The sequence below is a fragment of the Lepidochelys olivacea genome, assembly GCF_965140295.1.
Source record: "Lepidochelys olivacea isolate rLepOli2 genome assembly, chromosome: 2".
Taxonomy (NCBI): domain Eukaryota; kingdom Metazoa; phylum Chordata; order Testudines; family Cheloniidae; genus Lepidochelys; species Lepidochelys olivacea.
In genome coordinates, this window is record NC_140412.1 from 147,042,668 (window position 1) to 147,062,378 (window position 19,711).

The 19,711-nt window shown below is 41.8% G+C and overlaps 1 protein-coding gene across 1 annotated transcript in view; it reads right to left on the minus strand.

Moving 5' to 3' along the window:
* Positions 1–19,711, minus strand: part of SLC12A7 (solute carrier family 12 member 7) — a 332,898-nt gene that overhangs the window by 108,679 nt on the left and 204,508 nt on the right. The window contains exons 6-7 of the mRNA XM_084618772.1: positions 11,740–11,870; positions 3,345–3,586 (exon numbers count right to left, since the gene is read on the minus strand). Coding sequence (XP_084474898.1) covers positions 3,345–3,586; positions 11,740–11,870 — 373 coding nt within the window. The remainder of the gene's footprint in view (positions 1–3,344; positions 3,587–11,739; positions 11,871–19,711) is intronic.

Genomic DNA, 19,711 nt, shown 5'->3' on the forward strand with positions numbered 1-19,711 from the left:
TTTAATTTACATTGGAGACACAGTCAAATCTTTGAAACAATGTTCCTTTGTCTAGGACAGGTGGGCTTAAGCAATGCCTCTCAAAACACATTTTAGGAAAGAATTTCCAGCACACACCTATAACTATTTATACATCACCTATATATACATCACACAATATTAATGACCAGTGTGTTATCATTTTACATATGATACCTTACACAACACCTTTTAGATACAGATTATGACAACAGTGAGTTGGTGCAATGTGTGTGTCAGGCCTGATGAGAGTTATAATATGTTGTGGCTTTTCTAATTGGCAATGCAAGGCTCCCAGGGTCACATTCCAGACTGCACATCTACACAACAGTGATGTAGCTAGGAGTGGAAATTTGGGTGGGTCCACAGTTTACTGTGGACAGCAATGATCACAGTGCTGAGCTCATTTTAATAAAGATTTCACTGTCCAGTCGGTAGCACGGGCAGCCCATCTATTCCTTGCTCCAGTCAGCAGCAAAATGAAGCCCACCAGCACATCAGCAGTCACACTCCCCAGGCAGTGGGCACTGGTGCTCACTCAGACTACTTTAGAGCTGGATCCAGCTCAGATAGTGCTGCCTTTGTGGGCAGCTCCGCTCAGACTCACTGCTGTATTGCGGGGTCCACCCACAGTGTGATGATGGGATTCAGTGCAGCCCCAAACCCCTCTTCTCTCTCCTCCCCTCCCTTTTCCTCTCCTCTGCCCCCAATTACCTTTCCCCTCCTAGGAAGCATTCATATGGCTAATTTTTTCCTTCAAACACTTAGGCCCCCTAAAGGAGCTTGGGATGAAGGGCTACAGTGCACTGGCAAAACTGGGAGGAGCAGGAAGGTTGGAATGCAGGGGCTTGGGATGCACTAGCAGAGCAGGGGTTGCAGTGGGTTGGGTTGCAGTGCACTAGCAGAGCTGGGTGTGCAGGGTGGTTGGGGTGCCCTGGCAGAGGTGTGGGTGCAAACAGGTTAGGGTGCACTAACAGCTGGGAGCACAGGGGGTTGGGGTGAACTTGCAGAGGTGAGTGTGCAGGTAGGGGTGATATTACAGGGGGTTGAGGTACAGAGGTGGGATGCTCTGGCAGAGCTGAGGGTGCAGGGGTTTGGGGTGCACTGGCCAAGCTGCAGGATTCCACACTTTCCTCACCTGAGCCCTCAACCTCTCTCCCTTCCCTAACCACTAATCCCTATTTATCCTCCTTTCCATAACCGCCCTCCCCTTGCTGCACCACCAAACACCTCTCATCCTATTCCTCCATCCCCTCCCTTTTCCTCACCTCCCAGGAAGCATTCAGTTGTCTAATTTTCCACCCAAAAGACTTTGATTACATTCCCTCCAAACTAGAATTGAAACCGATGACTTGCAATCTGCAGCAACCTCCAGTCACTCAAAACTCCTTTTGTCTTTCTTAGATGGGGCTTGCAATTAATTTATCCTTAGATATGTGAATGGCAGGGTGAGTTCACAGCCATCAAGAGATCTGTGATTCCTCCAGCCATCAGTATCTCTCCTTTTAATAGTAAAAATGGCAGAAGGAAACTGAGGGGTTTTTTTGGAGGGGTGGAGGACTAACTAATTGGTCCTGCTTTGAGCAGGGGGTTGGACTAGATGACCTTCTGGGGTCCCTTCCAACCCTGATATTCTATGATTCTATGATTCTAACTCAGGAACCCCTTAAAATTTAGATCATTAAAGCTACCCTACAGACCATGAGGCAAAGTTCAAAACAATCCGATTAATCATTTGAATTGTAGAGCACTTACAAGAATCAAGCGTAAAAAAAAATGGTGGGATTAGAAACTCTCTGACTATTTGTCTGTATTGACACATGCACCATTTAAAAAAATGAACTTTTTCTTAAATACTGTTCTGAATTTGGGTCCACCAAAAGATTTAGTGAGTGTCATGCACTACCCTGGGTAAAACTTGATAGACTGGGACCATTTTGACCCATAGCTCATCAGTGGTCTGATCTTTAAGGGCCTGTCTACATTACCTGCTGGATTGACGGGCAGTGATAGATCCAGCGGGGGTCGATTTATCGTGTCTAGTCTAGACACAATATATCGACCGCTGAGCGCTCTCCCATCAACTCCGGTACTCCACCGGAGCAAGAGGCACAGGTGGAGTCGAGAGGGGAGCATCAGCAGTCGACTCACCGCAGCGAAGACACCACGGTGAGTATATCTAAGTACGTTGATTTCAGCTACGTTATTCACGTAGCTGAAGTTGTGTAACGTAGATCGATCCCTCCCCCTAGTGTAGACCAGGCATAAGTCTGGGTAAAAGTAAATAAATAAATAAAGACTCCAAATTTGGTTCACTTACCCTACCCTGAAGCTTTCTGTGAGCTTGTCTGCACTTGAAACTCTGTGCTGCTGTAGCTGTTCAGTGTAAACACTACCTATTCTAACAGGAGAGGTTCTCCCATCAGCGTAGGTAATCTACCTCCACGAGAGACGGTAGCTAGATGAACAGAAGAATTCTTCTGTCAACCTAGCACTGTCCACACCAGGAGTAGGTCAGCTTAAATATGCCACTCAGAGATATGGATTTTTTACACCCCTGAGGAAAGTAGCTCGGTTGACCTAAATTTTTATTGTAGAGCAGGCCTGAGGCTCACCATAGATTCACAGATTCCAAGGCCAGAAGGGATTGTTATGATTATCTAGTCTGACCTCCTGTATAACACAGGGCATAGAACTTTCCCAGAGTAATTCTTAGATTATATCTTTTGGAAATCCAATCTCCAGTGAGATATAAATATTAAGAGGAGGAGGAAGGCAAGTTTAATTGAAGAGGAAAATCTTTGAGAAAGACATACATAGTTACACAACTACATTTTAAAAACCACCACAAAACCCCCCAAAGCAAATAAGAAAAGACTAGAAACATTTTTATTAGAAAAAGTATATACTGATGAATTCTCATTAATGGACTATAACACAATTTACTTCTTTTTTTGGATCTATTTCAATTAAATGGAATAATTATATTTGCACTATGTAAAAAAAAAAAAGGTATGCTTGCTCACTGAGAGATTGAAGTCCATAAAAATATTCAGAATTTTAAATATTCTAATGAGAATGTATGCCAAAAATCAGTTACCACTTCTGTAGATACAGAAACACATTTGTGTGGACAAATGGGTAAATTATGAAACCGAATAGATACTTAGGTGCACAATTACCAATTTTTTCTACCAAAATGTTTTTAAGAGTTTTAGGTTGCATCTATTGTACTCATATTCTAGAATTTGGTACAAAATATTTAAGGCATTACAGTAATAATCTATCTTTACACACTTTAGCACTTAAAATAGTATTTCACTTACGGAAAGTCTGGTGGGTCAAAAGCAGTTTTAATAACGCCAGCATAAATGGCAAAGATGGAAAGAATCACACAAGACAGGAAGACCAGTGCAAGTTTGTTGACATATTTAACTCCTACAAAGACTACTGTGGCCATCAGAGCGATAATACATGTCCCGTAAACTCTCATGTTGTTTAACATAGCTTCTGTTTCTCCATCAGCATCTTCTGCTTTAAATATAGCAGCATTGGGAGAAATGTATGTCTACAAAAGAAAACAAATAAAATATTAAAACTTTCTTCAAAAGGTGCCCAACCTTTCACAATAACTACATTTTCTTGAGTTTACAGATCTTACATTTATGTTAGAGAATTTATCTGGTATACATACTACCTTTAGTCTTTCAAGTGCTGATCCCTGTATCAGAGGCATAGATATACAAACAGTGAAAAAAGGACATTGAATCTGAAGAAACAAATAAGTTCCTCAATCTGCTGGAGGACAATACAATTAAGAAAAAAGTTATTTCCGAAGGTTTTTTATTATGGAGTCATAGCCATGGCTTCAATGTTGAAATTGTAACCACAGTTTCATAATACATCTTTCTTATAGCCCCCTATAGCTTCACAACAAAGACTAATTAAGACTGAAAATTGGCTGATTTATTCTTAGGTAAAAGAGATAAAGTTAAAGGTTAAACAAAGATAAAGTTAAACAAACTCTTTTTCAGTTACAGGTCATTACAATTAACATGATTTGAAAATGTGACCAATTTTTAATATTTCAGTGTTTAATATTTCTTATATTATGTAGCACAGACTATATCTGAAGAAAACAGCTTGTAATTAAACAATGTCAGTAGAAATTCTTATTCCAACTGTAAAGGTTATAGCATGTAAGAGTACAAGTATTTTGCTATACAACAGCTGTTTAATGAGAACACAAAGGCTTGTTCTTCTGATGATAGAGTCAGAAGTATCATAGAATATCAGGGTTGGAAGGGATCTCAGGAGGTCATCTAGTCCAACCTCCTGCTCAAAGCAGGACCAATCCACAACTAAATCATCCCAGCCAGGGATCTGTCAAGCCTGACCTTAAAAACCTCTAAGGAAGGAGATTCCACCACCTCCCTAGGTAACCCATTCCAGTGCTTTACCACCCTCCTAGTGAAAAAGTTTTTACTAATATCCAACCTAAATCTCCCCCACTGCAACTTGAGACCATTACTCCCCATTCTGTCATCTGCTACCACTGAGAACAGTTCTAGATTCATCCTCTTTGGAACCCCCTTTCAGGTAGTTGAAAGCAGCTATCAAATCCCCCCTCATTCTTCTCTTCCACAGACTAAACAATCCCAGTTCCCTCAGCCTCTCCTCATAAGTCATGTGTTCCAGTCCCCTAATCATTTTTGTCGCCCTCCGCTGGATGCTTTCCAATTTCTTCACATCCTTCTTGTAATGTGGGACCCAAAACTGGACACAGTACTCCAGATGAGGCCTCACCAATGTCGAATAGAGGGGAACGATCACGTCCCTTGATCTGCTGGCAATGCCCCTACTTATACATCCCAAAATGCCATTAGCCTTCTTGGCAACAAGGGCACAACTGTTGACTCATATCCAACTTCTTATCCACTGTAATCTCTAGGTACTTTTTGCAGAACTGCTGCCTAGCCGCTCAGTCCGCAGTCTGTAGCAGTGCATGGGATTCTTCCGTCCTAAGTGCAGGAGTCTGCACTTGTCCTTATTGAACTTCATCAGCTTTCTTTTAGCCCAATCCTCTAATTTGTCTAGGGCCCTCTGTATCCTATCCCTACCCTCCAGCATATCTACCATTATATCCTATCCCTACCCTCCAGCATATCTACCATTATACCATTATATTATATACCAATATCTAATTGGATATTAGGAAAAACTTTTTCACTAAGAGGGTGGTGAAACACTGGAATGCGTTACCTAGGGAGGTGGTAGAATCTCCTTCCTTAGAGGTTTTTAAGGTCAGGCTTGACAAAGCCCTGGCTGGAATGATTTAACTGGGAATTGGTCCTGCTTTGAGCAGGGGGTTGGACTAGATGACCTTCTGGGGACCCTTCCAACCCTGATATTCTATGATTCTATGATTCTATACCACTCCTCCCAGTTTAGGGTCATCTTCAAACTTGCTAAGGCTGCAATCCACGCCATCCTCCAGATCATTAATGAAGATATTGAACAAAACCGGCCCCAGGACCGACCCTTGGGGCACTCTGCTTGATACCAGCTTCCAACTAGACATGGAGCCATTGATCACTACCCATTGAGCTCAATGATCTAGCCAGCTTTCTATCTACCTTATAGTCCATTCATCCAGCCCATACTACTTTAACTTGCTGGCAAGAATACTGTGGGAGACCGTGTCAAAAGCTTTGCTAAAGTCAAGCATGTCAACTGCTTTCCCCTCATCCACGGAGCCAGTTATCTCGTCATAGAAGGAAATTAGATATGTCAGGCATGACTTGCTCTTGGTGAATCCATGCTGACTGTTCCTGATCACTTTCCTCTCCTCTAAGTGCTTCAAAATTGATTCCTTGAGGACCTGTTCCATGATTTTTCCATGGACTGAGGTGAGGCTGACTGGCCTGTAGTTCCCCAGATCCTCCTTCTTCCCTTTTTTAAAGATTGGCACTACATTAGCCTTTTTCCAATCATCCAGGACCTCCCCCGATCGCCACGAGTTTTCAAAGATAATGGCCAATGGCTCTGCAATCACATCCACCAACTCCTTTAGCACCCTCGGATGCAGTGCATTCTGTATCATTTAGTTCAAATGGTATCACTAAGAAAAAATTTTTTTAACAAAAATACAACTTTAGCTCCAGATGTTGCAGATACTTATGCATGTGCTTAACTGTGTGTACACTAAGTAGTTCCAATTAAATTATGGGACTACTCATGTGACGAAAGTTACATACCTGCTTAAGCTTGCAGGATCAGGGCCTTAATTTTCCTTTTTTCTTTTTTGTAAAATTCAAATATGACACCTTATTAGCAGTAATATTTTTAAAATAGTAATTATAATTTAGTTAATTATAAAGTTTATTCTGAAGTTACAATAGCACAATTTTTTGAATTAGTGTTACAAAACCTCAACCTAAATGAATGATTTAAAAAAAAAATCAAGTGATTTAAATCAGCTGCTTAAATCACTCCACCGAGAAATTTAAAGTGTAACTTGGTAGAAACATCATACTGTAGTTAAAGTAAAACCAGGATCCCATTATATATCTGATTTTCATACTCTTTATTGTATTTTTGGAGAAAACCTATTTCCAGAAATGTTACTTGATATAGAAATGCACAATGTATGGAGTTTGCATTGTTTTCTGAAGTTTATTCAGGACAAAGAGAGGTAGGAAATCTGCTGCACCTGTATCTAAGGTATTACAAAAAAAAATTATTTCACAATATCTGATAAAGAGTATCTGATTACATAGTTAAAGACCATATAATAATGCATGCACTTACCAATGAAATGTTATCTTTGTATTTTCTTGATTTATGGATGCTTAATTGTGCAAAATTAATGGTCTCTAAGTACTTTTGTGATGGATTATATATCTTTCTTTCTACATACGAGGGCTGTCAAATTATTTAAAAAGTTAATTTGATTAATCGCAAAACTAAAAAAATAGTTGTGATTAATCACAGCTTTAATCACGCTGTTAAACAATAAACAATACCATTTATTTAAATAATTTTGGATGTTTTCTACATTTTCAATTATATTGATTTCAACTACAACAGAGAACACAAAATGCACAGTGCTCACTTCACATTATTTTTTATTACAAATATTTGCATTGTAAAAAAGCTAAAAATAAATAGTATTTTTCAATATTGTGTGTGTGTTGGGGAAGAGAGAGAGAGTGTGTGTGTCTGTATGTGTGTGTTGGGGAAGAAAGCGTGTATGTGTGTGTGCTGGGGATGATAGAGAGAGAGAGTGTATGTGTGTTTGTGTTGGAGGGAGAGAGTGTGCGGGGGGAGAAGAGTGTGTGTATGTGTGTGTTGGGGGAAAAGAGAGAAAGAGAGAAACAGTGTGTGTGTGCGCGCGTGCGTGTGTGTGTTGTGGGAGGGGGGGTCCGTCTCTTTAAGCAGAGCACTCAGGAGCTTGAACAGTTTTCCAGTAGCAGCACTCACTCCTGAGCCAGAAGCAGCAGCAGACAGGCTCCCCCTGTCCCCCAACCCCGGCTCAGTGGCGACCAGGTACATAGTCAGGGGGAGAGGGACACCTTGACATCAGCCCCCCTGCATCTCCCCCTGCCCTTGCTGTGCACAGCAGACAGGATGCAGGCTCCCTGTCTGGAGCAGCTTGGCTAGAGGCAGCTCCATGGTGGGGGGGAGGGAGGGAGTGGTGGGAGAAGCAGTGGAGCATGGCAGTGGGAGGAGGGGACCCCTGCCCTAAACAGGCGCCCTGGGTAGTGGCTCCCCTCACTCATGCCTAAGCCTGGCCCTGTGCAGCAGGTGCCAGGGGGCTGTGCTCCTCTCTCACCTCTGGAAGGTGTTTAATCAGCTATCCCAAATTGCCACAGCTGATGCCTCCCTCCCTGTCCGCCACGGAGTCCAGTCTACAGAGGTGTGTGATTAACACTTGTTAAGAAAATAACATGTTAATTTGTTTTGAGTTAATCGCATGCGTTAACTGCGATTAATTGACAGGCCTACTACATACACACATGCACACACAAACTTTGTGTAACAATCATATAGATTTTAAAAGTATTTTATGGTTATTTGGGAATTTGTAATTATGTGTTAAAATTTCATTTGAAAATAAAAAGAAGATACAATTGATGAAAATACTATCAAATACACCAGTATAATTTTAAAGAGAACAAAAGTTAGGAACCCCTAGGGACTCACCAATTGCCATTTTCTTTTTAGGGTTTAGAGCAGTGGTTCTCAAAGCCGGTCCGCCACGTGTTCAGGGAAAGTCCCTGGCGTGCCGGACCGGTTTGTTTACCTGCCGCATCCGCAGGTTCGGCCGATCACGGCTCCCACTGGCTGCAGTTCACTGCTCCAGGCCAATGGGGGCTGCAGGAAGCGGCCCGGGCCAAGGGATGTGCTGGCTGCCCTTCCTGCAGACCCCATTGGTCTGGAGCGGTGAACCGTGGCCAGTGGGAGCCGTGATCGGCCGAACCTGCAAACACGGCAGGTAAACAAACTGGTCCAGCGCGCCAGGGGCTTTCCCTGAACAAGCGGCGGACCGGCTTTGAGAACCACTGGTTTAGAGTATATGATTCATTGACCTAAAAATAGTCATAGCTTAAAGTGAAACTTTAGTAAACAGAAAATATTGTTAATAGTCTAATAATGGTAGTAAATGTTGTCAAATTTGAAATTTCTGCATTAATGATGTGTGATGATATTGCTTGCTAGCAAGACACTTATGTATATACAAGGAAATAAATGTGTCAAATTCCAGTGTTCCTATTTACTCTGTCAACACTGAGTTAGCATTGTCCATTCTAAAAAACTGCATTAACTAAGGACTACTTTCCTTGATAGGTAGTTTCCTATGTCTTTTACACAACAACAGATTTGTCAAGTTCCAATGGCCACATTTCATCTAAAGTCAACATTTCTCCAACACTCACTGCAGTCACCACATTCTCTATATTATTGCCATTTTTAACTATTTATTTTTCATTGACAATTTACACAATTTCTTTTAAAAACTATGGAACTTCACAGAAAAAGAACATTGTTTAATGTTAGTTAATGTTACTTTGTGCTACTTTAATAACATTTTCCTCAAACACTGAAAAGCTAAGAAATAAATAACTACAGTTAACAACTACACTTCTGTTTCATAACCTACACCAAAATAGAACTTATCAACTCTTATCTATTACTATCCTCTTTCCACAACACATTGTTAACATCCATGGCTTCATAAACTATCATATAGCCTTAACTGACATACATATGTACATACAAGGAATATACAAATGTTAAAAGTACAGCTCCTTTAAACATATGCTTTTCTTTTTGGATTTTTTAGAAAAAGGGGAACAACTTAATGTGTACTTTCTTTGAAGAAAATGTTATTAATGTAGAGCAGAGCAACCTGAACTATTAACATTATTTTTTTCTGTTCTTTTATGTAAGCACTACAGATGGCAAATCAGAGACAGTGACTAAAAATATTCGATCAGGCAATCTTGAAAGCAAACATTTCCAAGGAAAACTGGAGTCTTATAGATAACTGCGATGAGGATTATAAAAACTTCACTGATAAGTTGAGGCAATGCATGAAATTAGCCAAGAAAGAAAGACCAAAAAGAACGAAGGGAAGAATCGCCAAGGAAACGCAGAACTTGCTCGAGAAGTGGAGGAATATGAAGCAAAATGATGGTGACAAATTGAGTACTCCCTCCTCTGCAAGTTGATAAGAAGAAAACTAAAGGAGGACTTTGAGAAGTACCGAAATGAAAGGCTCTTAAAGACAGCTGAAGGTCACAGAAGCCTCAAAAAATGCAAAAGTGAATTGACACTGTGCAGGTCAACAATAACGGCGCTGAAGAACAGGGACGGAAAACCAGTAATTGACAGAACAGGGATGGAAGCAATCTGCAAACATTTCAATGCCAAACTGTTCACATCTCAGATAAATGTCCCAGTACCAACACTTCAAGAGACCAAAGAGCATGTACTCCCAATCCTCGTCAGCCAAGTTTGACAGACAGTTCACCAAATGAAGGAAGGAAAAGCCCCAGGTAAAGATGGACTGACAGTCGAAATGATAAGAGCTAGCGGCCAAAACCTCTGGGAAACCCTTGCTCAGAGGTTCAGCCGTTACTTGGCAATGTAGAAGATACCATCTAGGTGGAAGCAGTCCAATACCGTTCTGCTGTATAAGAAGGGTGATCATAAAGATCTAAAGAACTATCATCCAATATGCCTGCTCTCACATGTCTACAAGCTGTTCACCAAAATAATAACAAACCGACTCTCACAGAGTCTGGATGAGCAGCAGCCAAGAGGGTAGGCAGGCTTTCGAAGGAACTTCAGCAAAATGGACCATAGTTTCACTTTAAACCAGCTATTGGACTGCGCAAGGGAATACAAATTCCCCTTATGTATTGCCTTCATCAACTATGAAAAAGTTTTTGACAGCATAGAGATCAGTGCAGTGTTAAAAACTCTTGTGGAGCAGGGCATCAACACAAACTATATCAAACTATTAAAGGAAGCAAATTCTGACTTCACTACAGATATAACCTTATTTGACACTCCCCCTCGCATCCCAGTTAAGAAAGGTGTGAAACAAAAAGACACAGTTTCACCTAAACTCTTCACAGCCTGCCTTGAAATGATAATGAGGCGGATGAATTGGAAGGGTGGAATCAACATCAACGGAGAGCAGTTAAACCATCTCAGATTTGCAGACAATATTATGTTGATTGCCAAAAATATTATCAAACTATAGAAAATGTTGCGAGAACTCAACACAAAAAGCAGCCAAGCTGGACTTAAAATTAACCACTCCAAAACTAAATGTATGCAGTCGGATACCTTTCCAAAAGCCCAAATAACAATCAAGGGAGAACAAATAGAAGAAGTTGAGCAATATGTCTATTTGGGCCAAGAAATTAACATGCACCATGATCAGGAAGGTGAACTCTTGTGAAGAAAGAAAGCAGGTTCATGCACATTCAATTCTATCAAGGATGTCCTCCAAGGAAAAATCAACAAGGCAACACGCGCCAGCCTCTTCAACTCAACCATATTGCCAGCAATGTTGTACGGCAGTGAAACATGGGCGCTGATGAAGACAGAGGAGCAGCAACTGTCTGTCACGGAGAGGGCAATGGAAGGAAGAATTCTGGGAATTTCAATCCATGACCGAGTCCCCAGTTAAGTGATCAGACAGCAGAGTGGAGTGCAGGACATCATTGTTGAGGGAAGGCACAGTAAAATGCGATGGGCTGGGGATATAGCAAGGCTCACTGACAATCAATGGATTGCAGCTGTCGCCAAGTGGTACCCATTGGAACTGAAGAAACCACTTGGCCAATCTCCAAAGAGATGGGAAGATTGTATCATGAAAAGACATGGCCGCACATGGAGAAGGAAGGCCTGGATATGAGAAGAATGGAAGACATGTTGTGATTGGCGCAATCTATACAAGGGCTGAAGGAGCAATCAATCAAGGTGACAAGATGATATACTCCTATTGTTCAGATGACAAATTATTCCTTAAACACATTCCATGCTAGATTCCTTGAAAGAAAGTCAGCATCTCAAACGATAAATATCAACAAAACATTTTAAAAAATAACGGTGACTTGGAATGCATTTTAGGTTGAGTATATCTGCTCTATTAGCTCCAAAAACTGCTGGAATATAGTCAATCTTAAAAGATAAAATACTTACCAACAAAATTTCAATGGTACCAAGAATATACATCGCTCCTGCAAAAGTTGTACCCAAGTAAAAACAGAGTCCCACTGCTCCGCCAAACTCTGGCCCTAAAGATCTTGAAATCATGTAGTAAGAGCCACCTGCTGTGAAACAAAAAAAAGTAAAATTTAAAAGAAGTCAGACCCTGAGAGATGCACATCACATCCTAGACAATACATTTGAGTTGCCAAGTCAACTTAGGTCCCAAATTTAGATATAATATTTTTGTAAAAATTGTTTATTCCAACCAAAATTTGGGACCTAAGTTAACCTGGCAACTCAAATTTCTGCTCTGCATAAGAAACAGATTTTTTTTTAAAGAAATTTAAATGGAAACAATATTTTTAAAGGAGTAGCATTCACCTGCAGTGCTTGCAACCAAAATATTGTTTCATTCTATTCAAATATCAGAGCTAGAAAGTAAAAATAATTAGAAAAGGAATAAGAACAAATCAAATTGCTAACTATATTTTTAATTGTCTAACAAAGTTAATATAAAATACACTAATGTCATAAATGGTAAAAGTAAATTAGACTATTCATATTGTTTCAGTTTTAATCCAGCTAGCATGGGTAACAATAGCAATGCAGACTTCAGTGTGTGTAGTTCAAGTCTGGCACAGACCCAGGGTATATAATTAACTTGCTAGCCCACTCTTTGCTGTCTTCACTATCATTGTTACCCATGCTAGCTAGCTTCAAGCTAGCTCAAGTAGGCTAGCCCATGCACAACTTTTGCTGTGTAGACATGCCCAAAGTTATAAGTAACACTGGTAAGTATATCTACATTTTTAAAATATATTAAATTTTAACCTGGCAATACTAGATTAAAATTACTATACTAATAATAAGCTTTCATGAGCTGTAGCTCACGAAAGCTTATGCTCAAATAAACAGGTTAGTCTCTAAGGTGCCACAAGTACTCCTTTTCTTTTTGCGGATACAGACTAACACGGCTGCTACTCTGAAACCTATACTAATAATAATACTAGAGGTTTATTTTCTTATGCTTTATAGTGTGTGTAACATGGTACTAACTCAACATATTGAAATTAAAGTTAAAGTATTGGTCTGAATTCTGTTTGTTCTTCTCCCAACTCCTTCCCCACCAACATCATCATACCTATGCAGGAGCCAGACATATTACAGAGCTACTCCTGAGTACTTAGATAGAGGTGGGGATGCCTAATACCCTATGGCACTCTTCCAGTCTAAAGAAGCATAGCCAGATGGCCACAGGGTTCAGAGAGGTGTGATTCCCCCGCATACCTTATGGTATGCAGAAGCAAGCACTTGAGGAAGAGCATGTAGAGCCTTTACAAAACAGTCTTAAAGAGTGCTGATAAATGGAGGAAAGGGACATCAGTGACAAAGGGTTACAGAGAACAGAGGAGCATGGAAGGGGACAAGAAAAAGAAGAGTCTTTTATCCATGCTAAAATGTTAAATACTCACAATTTTTAGAATTTTTTTTAAAGCTCTTGCAGTTTCCAAGGCTGATACAATCTTCCTCCACTTTCCCTCCATTAATCCCATATCCCATCCTTCTTCTGCAGTACACCCCCACTCCTATAGACCTGCTAAAATTTGCAAGAGGACAGCCCCCATTTTGATGAGCCTCAGAAGATCTGTTGCAGAAGGATTCCCCTCCTGTGGGTAATGTAGTATATACCAATCTTATTCAAACTTCTGTGCTCATTCAAAAAGCTGGCAAATTCACAAACAAAACTCTGTTAAAAATAGCTAAGATTAAAAGAGTGTATTTCTTACTACATGTGGTGAAAGGAGCAATGAAGGTTTAAAGATTCATCTTTAAGAATGAGTTTGGAAGACATAGTCTTTATGAAGATTTACAAACGTGATATATTTCACGTTGTTGTGATGTCTACAGAAAACTTGACAACTGTTCGGCTGTTTGTATGCAGAGATCACTGCCTATCATGATGATGCATACCGTCTCATTGTTGTCTCATACTGTCTGTATCCATCAGCTGTCTCTTATTTTTATTGTAAGCTCTTCCAAGCAGGGACCATCTTTTTTGTTCTGTGTTTGTAAAGCACCTACCACAATGGGGTCCTGGTCCATGACTAGGGCTCCTAGGTTCTACATTAATACAAGTAAATAATAATCTTCAGAACTGCAGACATTACTAAGTCACAAATGAAAACCCTAACTGAACCAAGAAAATAAATAAAGAGCAATTGGTGTGGAAAAATAGACCAGACTAACTTCAATACCTGGAAGGATATTGGAACACGTTATTAAACAATCAATTTGCTCAAACCTAGAGGACAATAAGGCAATAAGTAAAGTTAAGATTCGGTCACACGTATTTTTAGTAAAAGTCAGGGACAGGTGGTGGGCAATAAACAAAAATTCACAGAGCCTGCTGCTTTGCCCTGGGGTCACTGCTTCAGTGGCCCCAAGGCTGACAGCTGCTCCACCCTACCACTGAGGAAGTCACAAAGGTCCCAGAAAGTTACAGAACCGATGACATCCATGACAGAATCATACCCTTAGCAATAAGTAATAGTCAACATGGATTTTCAAGAATTAATATTGTCAAACCAATCTAATTTCCTTCTTTGTTAGAGTAACCAGCCTAATGTATAGGGGGGAAGCAGTAGTTGTGCTATATCGGGACTTTTGTAAGGGTTTTGGCACATTCCCACAAGACATTTTCATGAGAAAACTACAGAAATATAAATGAAGTTATTATAAGGAGGTGAAAAACTGATTGAAAAACGATACTCAAAGAGTAGTTATCAATATCAAACTGGGAGATGTTTCAAATGGGGTCTTGTAGGGGTCTGTCCTAAGTATGGTACTGTGCAATATTTTCATTAATGACTTGGGATGATGGAGTCGAGAGCATGCTTGTAAAATCTACAGATGACACCAATTTGGGCGAGCTTGCAAGCACTTCGGAGGGCAAGATTTGAAGTCAAAATGATCTTGATAAATTGGAGAATTGGTCTGAAATCAATAAAATGAAATCCAGTAAAGACAAGTGCAAAGTATAGTAAAAGCTGTTTTATCTGGCACATCACCAATTGGAAAGTTCTATAAACCAACATTTCTGATCTTCATTGAAATTCCAGTTTATAATCCAGTTGGCGCGGGACCAGCAGTGGGTTGGGGTACAGGAGAGGGTGTGGAGCACAGGCCCTGGAAGGGAGTTTGGGTGCGGGAGGAGACTTGGGGCAGCGGGTTGGGGTAGGAGAGGGGGTGCAGGTGGGTGCCAGATCCGGGGGGGGGGTGGTCACCTTGGGCGGCTCCCCACAAGCGGCGACCTGTCCCAGCTGCTCCTAGGCGGAAGCGCGGCAGACACCTCTGCACACTGTCTCCACCCCAGGCACCGCCCCCACAGCTCCCATTGGCCATGGTTCCCAGCCAATGGGAGCTGTAAAGCTAGCACTTGGGGCTGGGGTCAGGCAGTGTGCAGAGCCTGCCGCGCCTCCACCTCAGAACAGCCGGGACAGGTCACTGTTTGCAGGGAGCCACCCAAGGTAAGCGGCCCCTGGATCCGGCATCCCAAGCCCCCTCCTGTGCCCCAAACCCCTTCCCACATCCAAACTCCCTCCCAGAGCCCGCACCCCAGCCCCTCACCCCGTCCCACACCCAAACTTCCTCCCTCTGAGTTAACCTGCATTTTTCACTTACTGGAACCCCCATTACCCCAACATGCCGGATAACACAGCTTTTACTGTACTAGGTTTAGGAAGGAGAAATCAAATATATGAATTTCAAAATGGGAAATAATTGGCCATGCAATAATACTGCAAAAAAGGATCTGGAATTTATAGGGGATCACAACTTGAATCTGAGTCAACAGTGGGATGGTGTTAAGAAAAAGGCAAATATCACTCTAGGAAGTATTAACAGGAATGTCGTATGTAAGTCATGGGATTTAATTGTTCCACTCTACTTGCAATTGGTAAGGCCTCAGCTGGAGTATGGAGACATGGAAGTTCAATCTCTATTAGCCATTAAAAAGTAAGATGACCAAATAAAAATGAGATATCTTACACAATGTAAAACAAAACAATATGCCAAAGGAATTGGACTGTACTTTTGATTAAATCAGTTGAATTAAGGACATATCTCCCCCATTTGTCTACACACCAATGTTGCCCCACCTATTACAGCACCATTTGCACTCAAGATCAAGTTAGTAACATTATGCCTATAACCATTATCAAATCTGGATTTTTGGAATGCTAAGTGATATGTTCAAGTAGCATGATAAGGATGCTGCCATCACTGAGTGTACTGTAGGTAGTACCAGACTATCGAGAATTCACAGGAGCTACTCAGATTCAGCATGGAACTAACATGCATAGAGAATTTAAAAGTTATAAAGAAAATCAGTCAATCAAACAAAATAACTGGACACATTATATGGTGGTACTAGAAAAACTATAATGTGGTGAATATGCCTAGATCAAAGGAAATTTAATAACACTATGAAAACACATTTTTCAATTTCAAGAGATTTATAGTAGATGGAATGACGCTAAAAATACCACTGTTGGCTGTATCCAGAGGATTTTGATGTACACAAATTGATGTCAAAAGATTCTGGCTTCATAGGGCACCAAAGCTTCAAAAAACACAAAAGCCAGAGGAGCACTTGATTGACATTCAGTGTGCATGGGGAACATCAAAATTACTCACTAATGACAAGACTATCATAGTAGAATTGTTGATGGATATTACATATTCGATTCTCCACCCCCATTATCTCCTATTTCTGACTAACCTCAATTTTGGAGATGTCAGCTAAGCTAAAGACTTCAGGTCAGAGGACTCTTAAAACTCTGTCAATTAGGGAAAAGCATAACCATGCTCTATCAACTAAGACAATGGGGTTAAGAGACAGACATCTCTCAGAGTTTGGAATCTACATGAGGCCAAAAGTAGCTTTACTTGGGTGTGTCCAAAGGTAAAGCTCCATCTCAGAATGGGGAGCAGTTGTAAGGAGCCAGGGACTAGAACCTGAATGGGCAGAGTCTGGGACACTCAGTGTTTCCACAGTGTCACCAGGAGGCCATGCAGAACTACAGCCAGGAAGCACTGTGAGAGTAGGCACTGCAGGAAGTACTGCCCACGAAACCCAGGGTGACAGTACCCTGAGGGCCTCTGACTGTCCAAATGCCCTATTTAACCCTGGAAGGTGTCCCAGATTTCAGGCATGCTGGGACTCCAGACCTTAGCTCATCTCCTAATCTCTGTTCTCCGATTGAAGCCTGACTCTGACCCTTACTCTTTCCTCCTGACTGCAGGCTGGTACTACCTCTGATCATAGGCAGTGTGTGATTCCTGCATTTTGGGAAGCTGGGTGCGAGTGTAGGAAGTTCTCTAGAAACGAGGTTCCCTAGAAACGGGGGGGGGCGGGGACTGAGTGCCCAAAATGTGGCTCCACCCCCTGCTCTGCCCAAGACTCTGCCCCCATTCAGCCTCCTCCCCCAGAGGCTCCACCCACGCTCCATCCCCGCACCACCCCGTACCCTGCTTGGTCCCCTCCTCCAAGGTCTCCCCACTTGCCGGTTGCACCTCTCCACCTCCTCCCCAAAGGCCCCCCACCCACTGTTTGCTCCTCTCCAACTCCTCACCCAAGGTCCCCCTGCCCACCACTCATTGCTCTCCGTCTCTCCCCACCCCATCACTCGCCCTTAAGGAAGGTAAAAAGTGATGTGGCCCTGGGCCCCCCGGTTCCGGTGCCCCTTAAGTGAGTTGCTCGAGCATCAGCACAGCGAGAGGAGGAGTCCCAGCTAAAATCACTCTCTTCTGTGATCCAGGAGAAGTGCATACAGTACTGGATGAATGAAGCATGAAGTTCTGGAACTGTAAAAACACTGCACTTCCAAAGCACTTTCCATCTGATGACCTCAAAGCGCCTAACAAAAACCAAAGAATTAAGCTACACAATACCCCGGTGAGGCAGGAAAGTCGTATTATCCCTGTTTTTCCAATGGAGAAACAGATTGATTAAGTCACCTATCCGCGGCCTTTTTAAATCAATGGAAAGACTCCCATAGAGATCAAGTCTTAAATGACGGATCCAATGTCACACTGAAAGTCTGTGACAGGACCATTAATAAAAGCCCAGACCTTCATATTCCTAACTGCTTTCAACACCAAACCATGCTTCTTTCCTTAAATTTTACTTTCCATTTCCCATATCTGGAAAACAAATGAGTCTCTTTGAAGGGACTCTTAGCTGATTACTGAACAGACTGTGCCTGTAAGGTAGTTAATTCAATTGTATTTGCGGTACACATCTTACAGATGAATCCAGCAACTATGATTTCAACGATTCCTTGTTTTACACAAAAATGTGTAATTTTGTCCTTTTACAGAGAGAAGGTGGGGGAGGTAATATCTTTTATTGGACAAACTTCTGTTCATAAGAGAGGCAAGCGTTCCAAAAGCCCTCCCACTTTTAAAAGTGATGGGGCCCTGACCGCCTGCTGTTCTGGCACCCCTTAGCTGAGTTGCTCCAACCTTGGCACAGCGGGAGGAGGAGTCCCACAGCTGGGCCAGCCAGCGAGCAGCAGAACCACTTTTAAAAGTGATAAGGTCCTGGTCCCCTGACCCCTCCCATGCCGTTTTGGCACCCCTTAGCTGAGTTGCTCCGGCATCAGGCTCTGACAGTCCCAACAAACTGCTAAGAAGTGCTCTTAAGGAGTTTTTTTACAGCAGATACATTTTTCTATCTGCATGCCCATCTCGTGTTACTTAAACTACACAAATCCAGTTTCACTCCAAGCATCTTCCAGGCCTCTAAGTAAGCATGGTGTGTATTAGGTTGTGAAAAGAAGGTTAACCAGCCCTCTACAGTGTAAAAAAAATCCTGTTGCTGACCGGTTTACTTTGCAGGCCTCAAATAAAACGAAATTCAATTTATGAGCCACTCAGTGTCTAGCAGTGGGGTGATGTTGCAGCATTTTTTGCTGTACTCCACTTACATTACCTGCCATTACAGTGGCCCCATGATAACACTGTGCTTTTACTGACAAGTTTGCAATCCCTGATGCTTGTAAGAACTTCTTAATGTTGTGATAGCATCCCCTCACTTAGAACAATCAACAAATCCTAGAAATCATTCCTTTATTTCCAGATTTTCTGTGTATTTCTTCTTGCTTAAAACAGCTACGGCAAATGGCCAACGCTATTGTGGTGAGTCCCGCGCTTCTCCTTAGTGTGGTGGGTCAGGGTCCCTGCCCCTATTCTTGGGCTCCACTAGTGCCCTGGAGAGGGAAAGAAGGGGAAAAGGTAAGAGACCCAGATCCGCCCCCTACTTTAGTCCCAGCCCCTTCAGCTTCATAAGCTTCTTATCCTCTTTCCCCTTGGGCAGGGTCTCCCTTCCCCTGGTACTCTGATTCTCTGGTCAACACCACTACACTTCTAAACTACAGTCAGCTTTCCTTCCCCTCTCTTGTCTGACTGAAGCAGGGGTTTTTACCTCTCCTTAGTCCACAGAAAATAAGGCTCTGATCATCCCGGGGCTTATATACCTCCCTTCTGCTGTGTCACAGTGCATGCTTTGTCACCAAGAACAGTAAAAAACCCAGTCCCCTGAGACTTCTGACTGATTTCACAATATCAGCAGCAATTTGTAAATGCTCGTTTTGAGTTACAAGGCTTGTGAGACTGAAAAAACCCGCTTTTTTTTTTTTTTTTTTTGCAAATGCTTTATCATACTTTGAAAACAAATTGCATAATTCTGGAAAGTTTCCATGGTTTGCTGATTCTTCTCTCATTGTGCCCCCGCAATGCAATTCCTTGTTTAGCCAAGTAAAGCAGTAAATCGGTGATTTTTATAGCATATGCTTTGTTTTCATGTAACACCATCTAGTGAGAATTTGAAAACTGTGCCATTACAGAGCCCACGTCTTTTGACTATTTGAAAAAATGCAACCTTTCAGAACACTGCTTGTGT